This window comes from Acinonyx jubatus, chromosome A2, assembly GCF_027475565.1.
Source record: "Acinonyx jubatus isolate Ajub_Pintada_27869175 chromosome A2, VMU_Ajub_asm_v1.0, whole genome shotgun sequence".
Lineage (NCBI taxonomy): Eukaryota > Metazoa > Chordata > Mammalia > Carnivora > Felidae > Acinonyx > Acinonyx jubatus.
The window spans coordinates 156,966,197-156,987,189 of record NC_069383.1 but is presented as its reverse complement, the minus strand read 5'-3'; the positions used below and the strand labels follow the sequence as shown (position 1 = coordinate 156,987,189).

Here is a 20,993-nt window from a genome sequence, read left to right as displayed (position 1 = left end):
AAGTGGAAAATTTTACCTGTTAAACTCAGAATCTGCTGCTTCGTGAGTACCTGTAATATTTTCCCACCTCAATGTTTACTTGCAAAACTAAAGTAGAAATCCAAACTACAGAGAATTCCTTTAAGAATGAGGGGCGCCTGGGTGGCTCAGTCAGTTAAGCATCTGACTTCGGCTCAGGTCACGATCTCATGGTTTGGGAGTTCGAGCCCACTGTCAGTGCAGAGCTTGCTTGAGATTTTCTCTCTCCCTTCCCCTCACCCACTCTCACTCAAAATAAATAAATTTAAAAATAAAAAACAAAAGGGGGGCCCCCTGGGTGGCTCAGTTGGTTGGGTGTCCGACTTTGGCTCCGGTCATGATCTCACAGTTTGTGAGTTCGAGCCCCGCATCAGGCTCTGTGCTGACAGCTCGGAGCCTGGAGCCTGCTGTGGATTCTGTAGCTCTCTCTCTCTCTCTCTCTCTCTCTGTCTCTCTGTCTCTCTCTCTCAAAAATAAATAAACGTTAAACAAAACAAAAACGAGCCATTGTACCTTTTCCACAAAATATGTAAATCACACCATCAGGCTACATGCCTTAAACTTATGCAGTAATATGTTAATTTTTCCCAATAAAACTGGAGGAAAAAAAGCCGCTGATGAAGACAATATATGTATACCGTTAGTAACGTTTCTTTCGTGTTGTGAATTTGGGGGAGTGTCATACACTAATTAATTTGCACCAGGCTTACCCATATTACTTACAAAAATAGGATTTCCTTCCAGTGCAGTTTTCAAAGGACTTTGAAAACATTTGTTAAAATCAGAAGGTGTTTCTTTATAAAGTATCTATCCATTATACATTCTCTTGTGGCTTTGCAAGGAGGTGGGGCAAGTGAATTTTCCTACAATGTTTACATTCAAGACTACCCTCTCCAGTGTGGGTTCTTCTGTGGCTTCTCACGGACATGCACGGATGGCCTTCCCACGTCCCTTACATTCATATGGTTTCTCCCCCGCGTGCACCCGTGCGTCCTCGAAAGACTGTGATAAAGGAAGGCTTTCGCCACTTTCCTTCCGTTCGGTTTCTCTCTAGTAGGAGTTCCGTGTATATGAAGGTAACAGCGAGTAGGACTGGACCGTATTGTTTGTGCACAGAGCGTTTCTCTCCAGTGTGAGTGATCTCGTGTATTCAGAAAGAACTGGAACCGAAGGCTTTCCCACGTTCCTTACATTCACACGGCTACGCTCCGCTATGAGTTCTCTCGTGGTTTCGTAGAGAACTGGAACGAGTAAAGGCTTTACCACAATGTTTACACTGATAGGGTTTCTCCCCGGTGTGAGTCCGTTCGTGTGTTCGCAACGAACTAGGACAGTCGAAGGCCTTCCCACACTCCTTACATTTACAAGGTCCATCTCCGGTGTGCTTTATCATGTGCCTTTGAACGTTTGAGAGAGTAATGAAGGCTTTCCCACACTGCTTACATTCGTACGGCTTCTCTCCACTATGGGTCCTTTCGTGCTTTTGCATAGAACTGAGATAAATGAAGGCTTTCCCACACTGCTTACATTCATACGGTTTCTCTCCACTGTGAGTTCTTTCGTGTTTTTGCATAGAACTGAGGTAAGTGAAGGCTTTCCCACACTGTTTACATTCATAGGGTTTCTCCCCGGTGTGGCTTCTTTCGTGTTTCTGGAGGGAACAGGGAAAACTGAAGGCTTTGCCACATTCCTTACATTCATGAGGTTTTTTCCTACTATGACTTCTTTCGTGGTTTTGAAGGGACATGGAGGAACTGAAGGCTTTGCCACATTCCTTACATCCGTATGGCTTTTCTCCACTGTGGATCTTTTCGTGACATCGAAAGTAATTGGGGCAGTCGAAGACCTTCCCGCACTCCTTACACTTGTAAGGTCCGTCTCCGGTGGCCTTCATCACGTGTCTTTGAAATATCGCGAGAGGACTCACGGGAACGTTCTCACAGTCGTTACATTCACAGGGTTCCTCGCCCGTGTGACTTCTCTCGTGTTTTCGAAAATACTTGGGACAACTGAAGGACTTCCCACAGATTTTGCATTCATAGGACTTCTCCCCGCTGTGTCTCCTTTCATGGTTTCGAAAGTACACGGGGCAGCTGTAGGTTTTACCGCATATCTTACATTCGTACGGCTTCTCGCCCCGGTGTCTCTTTTCGTGACTGCGGAAGGATCTAGGGCAGCTGAAGCCTTTACCGCACTGCTTACACTCGTAGGGTTTCTCCCCGGTGTGCGTTTTCTCATGTTTTCGAAAGTAATTTGGGCAACTAAAGGCTTTCCCACACTTCTTGCACTCATAGGGCTTCTCTCCGGTGTGAGTTCTCTCGTGTATTCGGATGTAACTGGCGTAACTGAAGGCTTTCCCACATTGCTTACACTCGTACGGTTTCTCGCCGGTGTGAGTTCGCTCGTGAACCCGGCAGTAGCTGAGACAACTGAGGGCTTTCCCACAGTGCTTACACCTGTAGGGCTGCTCTCCGGTGTGCGTCCGCTCGTGTTTCTGGAAGTTGTGGCGATACCGGAACGTTTCTCCGCACTGTTTGCACGCGTAGGGCTTTTCACCGGTGTGGATCCTCTCATGCTTGCGAATGGACTGGCAGTGCTTGAAGGCTTTCCCACAGTGCTGGCACTTGTAAGGTTTCTCGCCGGTGTGAGTCCTGACGTGTACGCGGATGGACTGGCGATGTTTGAAGGCCTTCCCGCACTCCTTACACTTATAAGGCTTCTCTTCGTATTCCTGGTACTCGTACAGTTTGTGGCCAGTGTGCGAGAGCATGTGCCTGCTGAAGGATGAATGATGCCTGAACACCTGTCCACAGAAACTGCATTTACGGAGTTTGATTCCGGTAGAAATCTTCTTTATCTGCTTAGGACTTGGATTCTGGCGGCGGGGGTCTCCGCGCTGACTACCTTCTTTACTGTGACAGGGACTCTCTACCACGCGCCTGCCAGAGAAAGGAGAAGCAGGTTATTAACGGTTTATTAGGAATTTCGCATTCACTGTATTATTGCAATGAGACTTTTTTTTTTCCGCCATTTTCCCAAAAACACCGCGTATGTGTTTCGTGCTGGTCGTCTGGAAGTGAACGGGTGCTGGGCATTCTGCGAGAGGACTCGATCGCAGCTCTCATCAAAAGAGATGGTCATCAACGGGGTTTCTGAAGACATTTTTCCACGTGTACTATTATTCACACGTCGAACATCTAGGTCACATTACAGCAAAAATTCTTGATGAAAATATCCGAAAAACGAACAGACTTGAAAACTGGTCTGATTTGTTTTATTTGCTTGTTTGTTTTAATTTCATGACAAAGATGCTCTCATGGGACACTCTTTTTTTATTTTAATTTATTTATTTACTTTTAAGTAAACATTAAAAAGGTGGGGGGTGGGCACCTGGGTGGCTCAGTCAGTTGGGCGTCTGACTTCGGCTCAGGTCAAGGTCTCCCAGTTCATGAGCCTACAGCTTGCTTCGGACTCTGTGTCTGCCTCTTTTTCTCTGCCCCTCCCTGCACCTCTCTCTCTCTCTCTCTCAAAAATAAACATCAAACAGTTTTTTTTTTAAAATAACATAAAAGAGGGGCGCCTGAGTGGCTCAGTCGGTCAGGCGTCCGACTTCAGGTCAGGTCACGATCTCGCGGTCCGTGAGTTCGAGCCCCGCGTCGGGCTCTGGGCTGATGGCTCGGAGCCTGGAGCCTGCTTCGGATTCTGTGTCTCCCCCTCTCTCTGCCCCTCCCCCGTTCATGCTCTGTCTCTCTCTCAAAAATAAATAAAACGTTAAAACAAATGTTAAAAAAAATAAATAACATAGAATAGTTGCATGCTGTCTACTAACTGAGTTGGCCAGGCACCCCCAGGGACACTGCTCTTATATGAGTGGGACTCACCTTCGATTTGTCTCATGTTCATACAGACTTTTACTGTTACGATCTTCCCATTTGTCTCCTACAACGCAGACCAGGAAAAATCAATTATAAAAAAATACTAATATTATTTTAGTTTCTACGTCCCTGATGAACCGTCACCATGGCTGCTTCATTTACCAACGTATCTGCTTTCCGCACTTAACCTCTCGAAACAGCACCGATAAACAAGCAACACTGGCTCCCTAGTTGATTAAGTGAATAAGAATATTGACCAAGCAAATAAGAATATCATCATCCCTACCTACTGAGGCCAGGTTCCTGAAGGTTTCCTGCATCACATCTCTGTAGAGTTTCTTCTGGGAAGGATTCAGAAGAGCCCACTCCTCCAGGGTGAAGTTCACAGTCACATCCTCAAAGGCCACTGAGTCCTAAAACATCCCATACATGTGTACAGGGGGATGGGTAAGATGGGCAGAACTGGCGATCTATACTCAATTCGTAAGAAATTCACATACGACCCTGACTTCTCAACATTCATTCTACGACTTGGTTCTCAGACTCCTCCTCTCTGGCCACACTCACGTCCTCGTGAATTTAACAGCATCACGAACACACGGAATTTACTGCTACATTTTTACGGTGATCACTTCAAATCTTCATTGCTCTCTACTGTCAGGGAACAGAACACCTTGGAGAAACGCTACAGAGTCGGAAGAAATATTTCCATCTTAAGACCACCAATTCTTTGTGAGAAAAACTTTCATCTCCTTAAATAACCACATCAGGTACTACTCCATGAAGCCTGGGGTCATAAGTGCACGATGTTTTATGAACAAAAACAGGAAAAAAAAAATGGAAGCTTTTTCTCCTATTCCCATCCCCAAACATGAGGAGCCAGGAGGATCCAAACTATCGAAAGATCCAGCTGGCCATAACGTCCTAACGTCCTGCAGGCCACTGCAGTCATATCCAGCTAGATGAACAACAATACTCTCATGGAAGAGTACAATTCGCATTTGTAGAATATTTATCACGGAAATCAGTTTTGCCTTCCGTGCTCTGTCTCATTTCACGGACCAGGATGATATTCGGAGGACTCAACTCAGACGGGAGGAAAAGACGTGACAACTTAGACATCCCCAAAATCCATATACTAACGAGTCTCAGGGTTGCCTCCCATTAATTTTTAGGACACAAAGGCACACAGACCAGAAGAGATTTTCTGACAGAATCATAACTGACCAGGGCCTTGTGACCTTGAGGAACACGTTAAGGCCTGGAGTTTGCAAGGGACTTCGCTGAATTCCACACCAGTACTGAAGATGCATGTGTACGGGATATGACACAGAGTCCAAAAATCTCATCAAATCTCCTTTTTCTGATTCCTGGTGCAACGGATACCTAACCAGCCATTTGAGAGGCTTTCCTCCCAACTTCTCTCATTTCCGAGTTCCTCTGTTGGGAAGGCAGGACAACAGTCTATCCAAGCACAGGAATCCCTCAACGGATTAATTCCCCTAAATGCTGGTCCGTGAAAGAGATCAGTAATTCAATGATGTTCATGTCTAGGGAACAGCGAAAACGTCCCACCCAGCAATTCTAATGCTAGAATGGGCGGATTCAGTAGACTGACAGCAAATGAGGAACATTTCTCAGGGAGTAATGAGGTGCCTCATGACCAGTAATGAACTGGTCAGTCATAATTATTCTTTCCACCATGGAACTACAGAGCACATTCATAAAAAGTCCTATTATCTAGTGTGCAGAAGAGAATGAACATTTCTAAGCTTAGAAAGCCTTAGAGTGGCGCCTGTGTGGCTCAGTCAGTTAAGCACCTGACTTCAGCTCAGGTCATGATCTCCTGGTTTGTGAGTTCGAGCCCCGTGTCGGGCTCTGTGCTGACAGCTCAGAGCCCGGAGTCTGGAGCCTGCTTCGGATTCTGTGTTTTCCTCTCTCTCAAATTACAGAGATAAAAAGTAGTCATTTAAAGATAGGTACAGGGGCACCTGGGTGGCTCAGACAGTTAACTGACTCTTGATCTCAGCTAAGGTCTTGATCTCAGGGTGGTGAGGTTAAGCCCCAAGTGGGCGTAAAGCCTACTTTAAAAAAAAAAAAAAAAAAGGGGGAAAAAGGTCCGTAATATCCTATGCTTCTCAACAAGGCCCATCCTCAAGACAATCTATTTCACAAGAGTATAAGTGACCAGGACCGTCCCAAGGCCTATTCGACCTGGGAGGAGGGAAACAGCCAACTTAAGTCCCTTCTAGCCTTATCACCTCCAGAAGGTGGAGTGCTTCTTCTGAGGATGACGAGGTTTTTTTCCCCCTCGTGACACCAAATATGTGATGTCTGTCCCAACACCACTTCTCCAATTCTATGTCACCAAACGGGTGTCTAACAGTTCAATTCACTTACAACACTAACACCCAGAGTCCACATCAGACTCCATAGGTGAAGAGTTCAGTCCCACACACTGCCCCTACGTCGGACGCTGGCTGTGACACTTCTGCCCGGCCGCCCACACATTTGGATCCCCTCCATGTGCCATCATGTGCGGTAACTTACATGACACAGACAAGACGTAGTGATGCCAAGTCAGGTGGTCATACGCCTAAGGGGAGTGGGGGGGGAGGGGTTTGCAGAGCTGCCCCCTCCTCTCCGGACACGCCAACCTTCTAGCACCTGGATGTAGGTGTTCACCCACCTGGACACCCCCCGAATTGGGTCTTCAAGGGTTTTCGTGGAGATTTCATTCAATGGACACAATTTATGAAATCTCTGGCCACTGGTGATTAACTCACTCTCCATAGCCTGTCTTCTCTCTCCAGATGCTGGGAGCTGGGGCTCAAAGTCCCAAGCCCTTAATCAAGGCTTGGTGTTCATGGTGTGTTCAACCCTCACCCTGCTATGTAGTAGCAGTATATATTTATATTTACATTATATATATACACACACACACACACACACACACACACGCATTATATACATATGTATATATATATAAATATATAAAGGGGTGGCGCCTGAGTGGCTCCATCTGTTGAGCATCTGACTTCAGCTCCGGTCATGATATCACAGTTCATGAGTTCGAGGCCCGCAGGGGGCTCTCTGCTGTCAGCACGGAGCCCACTGCAGATCCTCAGTCTCCCTCTCTCTGCTCCTCCCCCGCTTGCACTCTTCTCTTTCAAAAATAAACACTAAAAAAAATGTTTTTAAAAGACACGATCGGGGCGCCTGGGTGGCTCAGTCGGTGAAGCGTCCGACTTCAGCTCAGGTCATGATGTCGCGGTCCGTGAGTTCAAGCCCCGCATCGGGCTCTGTGCTGACCGCTCAGAGCCTGGAGCCTGTTTCGGATTCTGTGTCTCCCCCTCTCTCTGACCCTCCCCCGTTCATGCTCTGTCTCTCTCTGTCTCAAAAATAAATAAATGTTAAAAAAAATTTTTTTAATTAAATTAAATTATTTTAATTAATTAATTTTAAATTAATTTTATTTTAATTTTATTAAATTTTATTAAATTTTTTATAAAATTTAATTTTATTAAATTAATCTAATTTTAATTAATTTTAAATTAAATTAAATTAAATTAAAAACAAAAAAAGACACGATCACCCCCTTATCACTTAGGTAATTCCAAGGGCTTCAAGAGGTTTTTGCTAGGAACTAAGAGACATACCTTTCCCACTGTAGCACAGTAGGTCAAACCCAAGTACACAGATAATAAGCTCCCTAAAGACGGAGACCAAATCATTGGAGAGGAGGATGCTTCCTTCCCCTGTGCCCACACCTACCTCTCTACACATCAACTGGGCTTTTATTTAATATACGTGCACTACCCTGAAAGAACTAAATGCTTTCTGGTAACATCAGGAAGAAGGCCAGGATGTCCCCTCTCCCCAGTCCTGGTCAACCTTGTACTAGAATTCTTAACTAATGCAGTAAGACCCAAAAAGGAAAAAAACAAAACAAAACAAAACAGTATGCAGGTTGGGAAGCTAGAAATAAAATGGTCTTTGCGGCAAAAGACAAGACTGTGGAGCAAATCGCATAGTCCCAAATGACAAGAAAATCCCTTCCAACTCCAGCTGACCCTTGAACAACTTGGGAGTTAGGGGCACCAAACCCTTGGGCAGTCAAATATCTGGGTACATCTTTTGGCCGCCTATAACTATGGAGAGCTTACTGTTGACCGGGATCTTTAAGGACAACATAAAAGCCGATTAACACGTATTTTGTAGGTTACGTGCCCTAGATTCTTCCAGTAAAGTAAGCTAAAGAAAACATTAATGAAATTATAAGGAAACGTTGATTGAAAAAAATCTACCCATAGGTAGGCCCAGCCAGGCTGGATTAGGCCCCGGGCGCGGTGGGTAATGGCTGCGGGCCTGGCCCCAGGATGGCCACGGTCCATCGCCTGGTAGCTTCAGCTCGGCCAGGCCTCAGGGTGGCGACAGCAGCCTGGAGGCTGGTGGAGCTGCCTCGCCCGCTGGGAGCTGCACCCCAGGCCCACGCCTCTCAGCAGCTGTGGCCACACCTAAGCGCTCCCACCCCCAGGAGGACTGGGGTGCCGTCCCCGCTGGCCTGGGAGGGACCCGACGACCGTAGCTGTCCCAAATGCAGCGCCAGAGGCCAACCTGCTTGCCTAGGACTCAGTGGGTGTGGCCTCCTTGTGCATCACTGATGAGTTTCCCCACTTCAGCCCGGCCTCCTGAAGACTAGCACGAGATACGCCACCTGACCACCCCGTCAGTACACGGGCGACCTGCAGCCCTGCCCCGTGCCAGCACCTCCACGGGTACTCAGGAGGCAGCAAGCACCACCTCTGGGCCCGTCACTTTTGATTCAGTCCAGGGAAGGCCGGCCGGGGGGTGGGGGCGGGGGTAGCTGTAAATAAATGCCTTGTCGGGGCGCCTGGGTGGCTCAGTCCGGTAAGCGTCTGACTTCAGCTCAGGTCATGATGTCATGGTCCATGAGTTCGAACCCCGTATCAGGCTCTGTGCTGACAGCTTGGGAGCCAGGAGCCTCCTTTGGATTCTGTGTCTCCCTCTCTCTCTCTCTCTGCCCCGCCCCAGCTCACATCCTGTCTCTCTCAAAAATAAACAAACATTAAAAAAATTTTTGAAATAAAAAATACCTTGTGGCTTTTGCTATCATCTCCTTAAAAACTTTTTTACACCCACGTACCCACAGAGTTCAAACCTGTGTTAAAAGGTCAACTATAGGGGCGCCTGGGTGGCACAGTCGGTTGAGCGGCCGACTTCGGCCAGGTCACGATCTCGCGGTCCGTGAGTTCGAGCCCCGCGTCAGGCTCTGGGCTGATGGCTCAGAGCCTGGAGCCTGTTTCCAATTCTGTGTCTCCCTCTCTCTCTGCCCCTCCCCCATTCATGCTCTGTCTGTCTAAAAAATAAATAAACGTTGAAAAAAAAAAGTCAACTATACCAAGAGACTAAGGAAAGCTGAAGGACAAAATGTTAATTTACAAAAGTCAATTACTACTTTTTTTTTTAAGTTTATTTACTTATTTTGAGAGAGAGAGAGAGAGAGAGAGAGAGAGAGACCGCGCGCGCGCGCGCAAGCACACGGGAGGGGCAGAGAGAGAGGATCGTAAGCAGGCTCCGCACGGTCAGCAAGGAGCCCAATGCAGGGCTTGAACCCACGAGCGGTGAGATCATGACCTGAGCTGAAATCAAGAGTCAGACACTGAATCGACTGAGCCAACCAGGCACCCTTCACTTTCTAAAGATCCACACAAGAATACAGAACTCATCTTTGAGAAAGGACTGAAGGCAATTCAATAGAAAATGTAGCCTTTAGAGTTAATAGTGCAGGAAGAACTAGACATCCATAAACATACACACAAAGAATCCGTACACAGATTTTACACCTCTCACAAAAATTAAACAATGGATCGTAGCCCTGCTACGGAGCGTGACAGGGGGCATGCATGGGCTTGGACTATCCCAGGGACTTGGTGAGGGGGCGGGGGGTCCAAGCGCCACGACGCTGTGACCAAAGCGCAGCAAAGTGAGCACACAGGGTCAGTGGTGATGTCGACCACCCACCCGACCAGTCTGGAAACAGGGACCAAGGAGTCTAATACGTGTGAGTCGGGGGCTGGCAGGAAGGTGGGTGGGGGTGGGGGTGAAGGATCATAGATTTAGTGTAAAATGTTAAACTACAAAACTCCTAAAAGAGAACAGAGGAGAAAATCTAGGCGGCCCTGGGTTTGGTGAATGCTTTGGGGACACAATGACGAAAGCAAGATCCAAGAAAGAAAAAATAAATATGTTTTCATCAAGATGAAGAACTCCTGCCCAGAGAAAGACAGTGTTAATTAAGGAGATGAAAACACAAGCCACAGACTGGCAGAAAATCTTTATAAATCACTTACCTGATAAAGGACTGGTATCTAAAATATCCAAAGAACTCTTAAAACTCGTAGAAGACGAACAACCCAATTAAAAATGGGAAATAGATCTGAACACGCAGGTCAAGGAACAAAAGCAATTTGAAAGTGCTGGGTCTTTGGAAAATTGCAAATAAAAGAGTTATCACCAGCCTCTAGGTGTAAACCCTGACAATTGTTTTTTTGGTTGGTTGGTTGGTTGGTTGGTTGTAATGCAAGGGCCTGAATTAAGCTTTGATTGCTAAGGCATTCACTTCAAAGATGGCCATTTCAAATAAATACACAGCCAGCCAGCAGGAAGAATAAGGCCCCGGCCCCTCACTGAGCCATCTTTTTTGTTAAACATCTTGATTGATTTCAATAACTACCTGGGCCGCTTGTTTTTCCTCCTCCTCCACTTGAAATGCCCGCTCTTGTGTTTTAAATTCACCAAAGAGGGGTGCCCGGCTGGCTCAGTCGGTTGGGTGGCCGGCTTTGGCTCAGGTCATGATCTCACGGTCCGTGGGTTCGAGCCCCGCGTCGGGCTCTGTGCTGACAGTGCGGAGCCTGCTTGGAATTCTGTCTCCCTCTCTGCCCCTCTCCCGCTCAAGCTCTGTTTCTCTCAAAATAAATAAACTTAATAAAAAAATTTTTTAATTTAAATTCACCAACAAAAGGCCTTAATTGACTATTAACATGCATAAGGGTCCTCCATACCTCAAGGCAAGGAGAGCTAAGGAGGGTGAAATTGCGATCACAAGGCTACTGTCATATCCCAAGGACAGGCTCTAGGCTAAAGGCATGAGGAAAACAGTCCCACATTTGAGCAGTCTGGGAGAACTCCGCCTGTGACCACAGAGTCAGTGACTCATGTCCGGACTATAAGCCCGAACCCAGAAGAGTGAAGCAGCCTTGCAACCAGAAACCAACGGCACCACCAGAGGAAAAAAAATGTAACAAAGGCCAATGGTCTCTGTGTCACTCTTCACACCTGACTCGATGGGATATGGGTCCGATTCCGGGCATGATGGTGCTTAAAAAAAAAAAAAAAAAAAAATGAAAGGACAGATATAAATGTCATCAACATCCGGGGTGCCTGGGTGGCTCGGTCAATTAAGCGTCCCACTTCAGCTCAGGTCATGATCTCACGGTGCAAGAGTTCGAGCCCCGCGTCAGGCTCTGTGCTGACCGCTCAGACCCTGGAGCCGGCTTGGGATCCTGTGCCTCCCTCTCTCTCTGCCCCTCCCCTGCTCACGCTCTGTCTCTCTCTCAAAAAACAAATTTTTTCAATAAATAAATGTCACCGACATCCGGTGTAAGCACCCAAGATCCCAGAGGACAAACACCTGCTCCTTGATAAATGCAAAAGCCCAAGGCACGTCCCGGGTGTTCCTCAATGCTATCATACCAGCATGCCGAGAGGTCTCCGGCTCTAGAGGGTTCGCCTAAGGGGTTTTCTCAAAGACCCTGTGCATATCACACTAGTGGAGGCAGACCTCAAGCCAGAAGTCTCTTGGGACTCCCTGGAAAGGAAAATTGCTAACTACGAAGGCTCACCGTGCCATCATCCGAAAGTGTCTGGTAACAGGGACACCTGGGTGGCTCAGTCGGTTGAGCGTCGGACTTCGGCTCAGGCCACGATCTCACGGTTCATGACTTCAGGCCCCGCGTCGGGCTCTGGGCTGACGGCTCAGAGCCTGGAGCCGGCTTCCGATTCTGTGTCTCCCACTCTCCTTGCCCCTCCCCCACTCAGATTGTGTGTGTGTGTGTGTGTGTGTGTGTGTGTGTGTGCGCGCACGTGTCTCTCTCAAAAATAAAAGTTTTTTTAATTAAACACACACACACACACACACACACACACACAAAGTATACCTTAACTAAAAAATCAAACCTTCCTTGAAGATTTTATGCAGGAAGGAGAGAGGGGAATCAATTGGCTAACTGTGGGTTTTTGATGGTTTGGAACAGGCTCTGAATTGTCACTCACAGCTGCCAAATACATCAACCGGCTGGTATCTCTCAAGACCCTACAATCCATTAAGTTTCTTAAAGATCCATCCAGGCCTCTATGCTTGTTTCCGCCCAGATACCACAGACCCTAAGCTCCCTCAACTTTCCCCTGAACAGGGCAGAACCAAGAAATACAGCCCCTGCCACCAGTGGAATCCCCTGAGAGGATTACCAGGGCCTCTAACGAGGAGGAAGAGGGAACTGGGAAGGCAAAGGCTCCCAGAGCTACCAACTTATACTAGGACCTCCTTCCAGACTTGGAGATTTGCTGCCTGGCTCTATGCCCATCGTGACATCACAGTGATCACAGCTAAGGCTCCCGGGGAATGGAAAACATTAAGATGAGCCCATCTCCTGCTAGGCGAAACTGGGAAGGTCCAATGGGTTTACTAATTCCTCGACCCCAACCCTTCTTTTCCTACCCTGAAGAGGCCCCCATTTGACCCACGCCCAGAGAAGGAGTCCTTGCAGGGCGCTCCCCCTAATCACAGCATGGCACTACCACATCTTGATTGGAACGGTCAAAACCATCCAAAAGGCAAGAAACTCCTAGGGAAAAGCTTGTGTTTTCTTTCTCGGTCCCCTGAAGATGTAAATCTTACCATGCCTTTGAAATGTAAACACCCCAGCAGGTAACTAAAACTGCCCGCAACAGCTGGCCGACAGAAGGAACAAAGAGAGGCTACACGAATTAGGCTTTTCATGGGGTATGTTAAATTACGTGGGAGGCACCGTCGAATCAGTGATGATAAACTCTCAGGTCATAAGTTATGGGTGAATGTTATTAAAAGAAGCGTTCTAGAAATTGCACGAAATTCCTGAGGCTCCCCCATGTCCTGGTATAACGTTATCACTTGTAATTCTAGTTATTATCTTGGAATGTTACGTGCCGCAGAAATAAACAAATTGTCCTGGCAACGGCCTCACGATGAACTCTCATCGGATCTTTAACCATGGCCATTTTTAAGTCCTTTGTCACTCAATAGACAGGTGTTTTACTCTGATGCTCTTGCGAGTGACATTCAGAGATATTCGTGGAGATATTCTCTGAGATATTCGTGGAGAGGGCTATGACAAGCCCTCTCGAATTCAGGTTTCTGGTAACTTTCAGATCATTCCACTGAACTGGGTAAGAATTTACAGTGCTCTCAGGAAAAACCGCATCCATAAAACTGCTAACCAAAGATCAAGAGAAAGGATTAATTACATAGGACTGAGTGAACTGATAAGGATAATTGTTATGACTTTTTGCTTAAAATTTTCGGACTCTTTAATCTTTTGCTTCCTAGATCTAAGAAAACCCTTCCTCTTAAGCTAGCTATGACTTCCACCAATTTATGATAAAGTATACCTTTGTAAACAAAGGTGAAACTATCACTTTTTCTCCCTACCTGATCTCTCCAGAATTCAGAAACTTTTAATGAGTATTCGTAGTATACAGTTACATAAAATCAGTAAGAATCTAGTCTCCCTGCAAAAGGACACGATTGAAAACATTAGTTGTATTACCAAGGCTTTGACTGAAATGTTATGTTTAACAGAGACACACGTAGATTCAAATATGAACAGACAGCTTTTTAAGGAACTAAGGCTGACTTTACGGAGCCAATAAAGCCCTGTGGAAAAATCAAGCCTGATACCTAGTTAATAGGGCTCCCAGCAGCCTTACCAGGTGACTAGGGAAGGTCACTTTCTGTAGGTGCAGGAACCTCAGGATATTTTGAGGACCCCGAGAACAGAGGAATTAAACCCAAACCAGTAGGTGTTGCAGGCAAAGTCTGATGCTTAAGTCCTTGGCTTGGCTTCCTAGCCACAAGAAATTTTTAAAAGTCCAACCTGGGGCGCCTGAGTGGCTCAGTCGGTTAGGCGTCAGCTCAGGTCATGATCTCACAGTCTGTGAGTTCAAGCCCCGTGTCGGGCTCTGTGCCGATAGCTCAGAGCCTGGAGCCTGCTTCAGATTCTGTGTCTTTCCCTCTCTCTGCCCCTCTGAGCTCATGCTCTGTCTCTCTCTGTCTCAAAAATAAATAAAAACATTAAAAAAAAAAAAGTCCAACCTGAGATTCCTTATGAAAAGTTCCAACAAAGCAGACTATGTGGTCAATCACTATTCTTACTGCACTTATGTAAATTACCAGGCCAAATTTATTAAAACTAGACTCAATTTGCAAACCAATTCGTTTTACCATGGTTATCTTAGATAGAAATGGGGGTGGCTATACAGAGAAAAATTAAGTCCTTCATACACCTTTATAAATATTAGATTCTAGCGGCACCATGAGATCAGGACCTGAGCCCAAGTAGGATGTTTACAACCTGCTGAGCCACCCAGGCGCCCCTCACGGATTTAGTTTTATTGCAGGACTCTTCAAATTTGGGACAACGGTTGTGGACTGGACTTCAGACTACTGCCCGTTCAACTATCACAGAATTTGCTACCATAATCCGACCTACTTTCTGGGTTTGGACAAACCCTACTCCTGGACTTTCAGCAGATTAACTAACCAGGCAGTTAATGTCCTCACCATCGACTCTGATTCATCTGCATCACAAGGGTGGATTGTAGTGTAAACCCTGACAGTTTCGGGTTTGTTTGTTTTTTTTTTCTTTTTTGCGACGCATGGGGCCTGACTTAAGCTTTGCTTGCTGAGGCATTCACTTCAAAGAGGCATACGCTTCAAAGACAGTATCTAGAATAAACACATTGCCGGCCACGTGACTAGATAAAGAGCCAAACCACCTCCTTTGTTTTGGAGATCTTGGTTGATTCTAACTGACCACTCGGACCATTTGTTGTGTCTCTCGTGATTTAAACGTCTGCTCTTAAGTTTTAAATTCACCCATAATGAGTGTGAGCCAGTAAAATCACAGACCCCCACCCTTACCTCAATAAAATAAGAACCCAAGCCTGGGTGTTGTCTCTCTCTACCGAGGACGTGTGACCCCCAGTGCGCTGTATAATTTCCAGCTCTTTTGGTTATAAATTTCCTCCCCCGCCCCAAGTTTCCTGGTGGTTACTGCTGAAAGGGAGTCTTACAGTCATAATAACATCATCCACAAGGGCCAGTCCAACCACAACCGGTACTAAGACCCAGCACAAAACGTAGGCGAATGGGGAGCCTGGCTGGCTCAGTGGGTAAAGCACTTAACTCGGTCTCGAGATCAACTTGTGAGTTCCAGCCCAACTAGTTTACTTGAACAAACACACCAAATACAGGCAAATGGAGAAACAATCACTGGTAAATCCACAGGATGAAAGAGTCTTCAGTTACAAAAAAAAGAAAGGAGATTCCCAAGCCAAAACCACATGGAGAAAACTTAAAATCCTATTCCTAAGTGAAAGAAGCCACTATGACAACACTGTCTGGCTCCAAGCATAGGACATTCTGGAAAAGATAAACGTAAAAGACAGTAGAAGATCCTCGGCTGCTAGGGAATGAACAAGGGGGGCGCGAGCACGTGAGATGTTCAGGACAATGACAATATTCTGTACGACGCAGAAATGATGAAGACATGTGTTTTCATATTAGCTGAAGACCTGACATTGTGTAAGAGTCAACCCTACTGTAAACTACTCCAAAGCTGGCTCATCAAAATAACAAACGCACCAGAGTAATAGGAGATTAAAAAATATATATATATAGGACAGGGGCGCCCGGCTGGCTTAGCTGGAGAAGTGTGCAACTCTTGATCTCAGGGTCGTGAGTTCGAGCCCCTCGTAGGGTATAGAGATTCCTAAAAAAAAGAAACAAACCTTAAAAAAAAAAAAAACCCACCTCTGCTAAAAACTGTATGTATATATTTATATATCATGATATATAAATATATGACAGTGTCCAGACAGAGGGGTTATGTGGGAAATCTCTGCACTTTATGATCAAGTTTTCTGTACAATGTAAATGCTCTTTAAAAAGATAAGTCTAGGGGCACCTGCGTAGCTCAGTCAGCTAAGCATCTTGGTTTCCACTCGGGTCATTATGTCATGGTTCATGAGTTCAAGCCCAGCATCTGGGTCTGCACTGACAGGGCAGAGCCTGCCTAGGATTCTCTCTCTCCCACTTTCTCTCTGCCCCTCCCCCACTTGTGCTCTCACCACTCTCTCTCTCTCTCTCAAAATAAACACGTAAAAAACTAAAATCAGAAAGGAAAGTCTCCAAGGCAAAAAAAAAAAAAAAAAAAAAAAAACAAAGATAATGAACACGGATGCATTCATATTCATCCCTGATGCTAGAAAACAGAACATCTTTAATTAATCCGAACTTATTTCAATAACCCACTATGCTGCTCCTGGAGGCCTGCAGCCTGAGACTTAGACGAGAAACTTCCACTCCATGCCTTGTTCCACAGCCCGGCTTTACAAATTCTGAGAAGGGGGGCACCTGGGTGGCTCAGTCCACTGAGCGTGGGACTTCGGCCCAGGTCATGATCTCCAGGTTTGGGAGTTCAAGCCCCGCCTTGGACTCTGTGCTGACAGCTCAGAGCCTGAAGCCTGCTTTAGAGTCTGTGTGTGTGTCTCACTCTCTCTCTCTCAAAAATAAACATTAAAAATTTTTTTTTCAATTCTGGGAAGGTATGAAAAGCAACGTGAGTTCCACCATGAATGGAAGTGATGCTGTGAGGTTGTCTTGAGTAAAACCGAACACAAATCCTACATGCATTTCCCGCATTTTCCACCTTGCCTCACACCGTCTCTCTCCACCAGCTTACAGTTCAGCGGTCCAAGTGCAGGGGGAAACCGGGGCCCAAGGGCTGCGCTGTTCCATCAATAAAGGAATCCAGGAAAGAAACTGGACTCAGCACGGACGAGCAGCCCGCGTCCCACAGGACACGAGGAAAGCCACCTTCAGAAGGTTCCCCGCTCTAGACTGTCCCGGTGGAGACAGAAGCCCTGGAGTGGGTCAGTCCCCTCGGAGGGAAGGGAGGGACACCTGAGCAGCCATAGGAATGCGCTCCAAGAGCCCTGCACACCCTCCCCTCCCCTCCCTTCCCCTCCCCTCCCCAGGGCAAAGGGAACCTCTCCCTGCCTCAGGGTTCCAGGCTCCCAAGTGAGGACACTCAGCAGGGTTCAGTTTAAGGTTCTGACCCAGATGACCTCCCCATTCACTGACCCGGTTCCAGGACACAGAACTGGACTTTCACAGACTTCTCGACGGAAGTGATTTATACTGAGCGCACCTCCGCCAAGTGTGCAAGACCAGGCCTACGAACAGGCCCAAGGCAATGAGAGCTACAACTCCAGAAAGGCCTCGACTGCCTCGTCACCCCACCCACCCAGAGTGCCATCCCAGATTTCCACCAGCCTGCAGCTTCTCTCAGAATAAAGGGCTCCTTCCACAGTGGCAGTGAGCAAATAGGACACCTGCAGAGAGAGGGACCCCAAGGACAACTGGGGGCCTTCAAGTACTTGCTTTTGCAGGTTTAAGGGGGTCTTAGCTTAAGGTGCTCGTGGCTGGCTCAGTCTGGCTCAGTTGATAGTCTGTGACCTTTGATCTTGGGGTCATAAGTTCGAGCCCCACGTTGGTTACAGTTTACTTACAAAAAAAAAAAAAGAAAAAAAGATTAAGAAAGAAAGGAAGGAAGGATCTAACAAGGGGGTCTTAGCTTAGAGACCCTGACCTCAGGCTTCTGCTTCCCCTTGGAGTTGGGTTGGACACCACTGACATTTTATTTATTTTTTTTAATGTTTATTAACTTTTGAGAGACAGAGAGACAGAGTGTGAATGGGGGAGAGGAAGCGAGAGAGGGAGACACAGAATCCGAAGCAGGCGCCAGGCTCTGAACTGTCCCCACAGAGTCCGACTCAGGGCTCTAACTCCCGGACTGTGAGATCATGACCTGAGCCGAAGTCGCATGCTCAACAGACTGAGCCACCCAGGCGCCCCTGACACCACCGAGGTTTTAAATCACACAAAAGCACAGCTCGAAGAGGCCAGCAAAAATCACTCAAACCCAGTGTTTCTACGGAAAAGAGAGAAGAAAATTGGAAGGCACTCTGCTAGGTCAGCAGGAACCCCCACAAGTAATTATTGCATTCCTGGAGGGGGGAAAAGGTGTTAATTATTATTTCCACAGCAAGTAATTGTTTTTATAAACTCTGAATCATACCTGATTAAGAATCAGGGGCGCCTGGGTGGCGCAGACCGTTAAGCATTCAGCTTCGGCTCAGGTCATGATCATGCATTTGGGGGGGTTCCAGCCCGGTGTCGGACTCTGTGCCGACAACTCAGAGCCTGGAGCCTGCTTTGGATTCTTGTGGCTCCCTCTCTCTCTGCCCCTCCCCCACTCACGCTCATTCTCTCTCTCGCTCTCGCTCTCTCTCTAAAAAACAAATACACATTTAAAGAAGGAAAAGAATCACAGTTCTGGTCTGCATATCCACGCCCTGGAAATCCATCTGAACTCACCCCAAATAAAAGAACAAACCTCAGACTCTTACTAGCTGCGCTGGGAGGAATAAGAGGGAAACAACAATTTTTAAGCCGTGCAACTGTAGTACTGGACTATTTTTCTGAAATCACCTCTTTCGCGCCTCTTTGGAAATACTTCACACTGAGTTTCAAGCTCTGCTGATGACATGAATTTTCAGACACTGAAAAACTAAGACTAAAATAAAGTGAAAAAAAATCTTCTAAAAGCAACTTACTCAGAGAGGGGCAGCGCTGACCTGGAACTGTGCTCACAGCACAGAACACTCGGGAAAGTTTCAAAGAGGAACCGCCACCCAAAGGACTTCCCATAGGATGTCTGTGCCCAGGAAAGATCCTGGGAGGGGGGGGGGGGGAGGAGAGGCACAAGGATTTCATACAAAGTAGTTCCAGGTGATTATTCTCGGCGTTTCTCTCAAGTCAAATATCCACACAGAAGACTAGCCTTTTAAAAAAACAGCTAGGCACGGACTGTGGCTAAATAATGAGCTAAAATGCTGGGTGTTTGAAATGCACCCATAGAACCAATGATTGATAATGATGCTGTGAATTGGCAAAGGGAAGCTGGCGTTAGGGAAGGCGGGAAGGAACTAGAAATGTAGGTATTCACTGCCTGCCCCAGGGAGAGCTAGGCTGGGGGCGTGTAGCGGGGACAGAGTCACGGACTTCAGACCGTGCTTCCCAAACATCTGGAACGCTCAGGAGAAAATGAGCCCGCCCTGGGGAAAAGGAGGGACTGGGGACCCCACAGATCACAGCTCCTCCCACGCACAAACGCGAAGGAGTCACGATTGTCCCCCTGACGACCCTCCCCGTGGTCACCACACAATCGGAGGAGACGCGGCTGCGGGTGCAAAGCTGCCCAGGGTCTCCGGGGCCGAAGTCGCCGTGCACAGGACGGGGCAGCCCGGACGCCAGGGTCCCCGCTACCGGCCCAGCACCCAAGCCGAAGGGGACCCAGGCGCCGCCGGCCAACTCGGGTCCGCAGACTCTGGAGATGACCGCGGGGGTCCCGCCACAGCCGGTTCCGGCCGGTTCCAACCGGCCCCTCAGCGCCCGGCTCTGGACCCCAGGAGGCACGCTCACCATTTCTAGGTTTCCTGGGTCCCCCGGCGGCCGTCCTTAGAGCACTGCCCACGGTGTAGCTCACAGCGCGAAATAACGGCGGCTTGAGCAACGTGGCACCTTTAAATCCAGGCGACCCGCGATCCCCAGGGAGGCTGAAAAGCGCAGGGACGTCCGGGGTGGTTGCTGAGCGGCGCCCCACCCACCGCGCCGCCGCCGCCCCTGATTGGACAGTTCTCAAGGCCTCGCCCCCTCACGCCTGAGTGACAGCGGGCGCCGGAGGTTAGGTGTCGGAGCCTAACACCGGCCAGGAAGCGCCCTATCCAGGAACATGTGCGTGAAAGCGTAGTACTGCCTGTCCGCTCCCAGAACTCTGACACTTCTTTGCAAACACAGACACTTAAAAAAATCACGTCTCCAAGGGCGCCAGGGCGGCTCAGTTGGTTAAGCGCGCGACTTCAGCTCCGGTGGTGATCTCACGATTCGTAGGTTCCAACCCCACCTAGGACTTTGCGCCCACAGCGGGGAACCTGCTTTGGATTCTCCGTCTCCCTCTCTCTGCCCCTCGGCTGCTCGTGCTCGCTCCTTCTCTCTCAAAAATAAGTGAACAAATTTAAAAAAAAATTTATTTAAAGTCACCTCTCCAGACACAATAATTAATCTAGCTGCATTTCGGTCTTGGCTGTTGCAAAATGGGAGTCTGACACAGTACTTTTGTCAAAAAGGTGCACAGGCAGATAGCAGGGATGCATTAGGCGGGCGTCCTTCCAGAACTTAGGTCAGATTCAGAAAAACGTCACTGGAACCAAAAACAAACCATGACTTCAGATGAAAACTGGCTTCTGGGTTTAGAATGGTTAAATTTAGAAAATGTTTCTGACATGAAAAATTAGGATCGCATGGAAATCGTAAGCAGGGACTCTTTCTTACTGGTGATTCAGTCACCCCCGCACCCCCCCCCCCCCCGCCGTCATGATCTGTCCCTTTCTAGTGATCACATGATTTAATCCGTCTATAATCCATCTGTAATGAAGTTTATCAGAAAACTGGGTTTCGTCAGAATAGCAATCCCACTGATTGATGAATCTAGGATACCAGAGAGTAACCATCATTCTGACAATGATGGAATCACTGTGACAGGCATCCTCTCCAATACAGCATGCAAAACTACCATTTCTTTTCTTTATTCTTTTTTATTTTTCTTTATTTATTTTTTAATTTTACATCCAATTTAG

The 20,993-nt window shown here is 47.4% G+C and overlaps 1 protein-coding gene across 1 annotated transcript; it reads right to left on the bottom strand.

Annotated features, from left to right (window-relative positions):
- Nucleotides 1-451: 451 nt before the first annotated feature.
- LOC106987543 (zinc finger protein 709-like) lies at nt 452-20,656 on the bottom strand. The gene is made up of 4 exons (XM_027050407.2): nt 19,780-20,656; nt 4,180-4,306; nt 3,900-3,957; nt 452-2,957 (listed from the first exon to the last, which is right to left on the bottom strand). Exons 1-4 carry the CDS (start codon nt 19,780-19,782, stop codon nt 1,220-1,222), a joined length of 1,926 nt encoding a protein of 641 aa, XP_026906208.2. The 5' UTR covers nt 19,783-20,656; the 3' UTR covers nt 452-1,219.
- Nucleotides 20,657-20,993: the final 337 nt, after the last annotated feature.

What these genes read in the sequence shown, in the direction of transcription:
- LOC106987543 (XM_027050407.2), bottom strand. An exon ending in CAGGAACCTGGCCTCAGTAG is followed by an intron (nt 3,958 to 4,179) that starts GTAGGGATGATG and finishes TCTGCGTTGTAG; the next exon opens with GAGACAAATGGGAAGATCGT. An exon ending in GAACATGAGACAAATCGAAG is followed by an intron (nt 2,958 to 3,899) that starts GTGAGTCCCACT and finishes TTTCTCTGGCAG; the next exon opens with GCGCGTGGTAGAGAGTCCCT.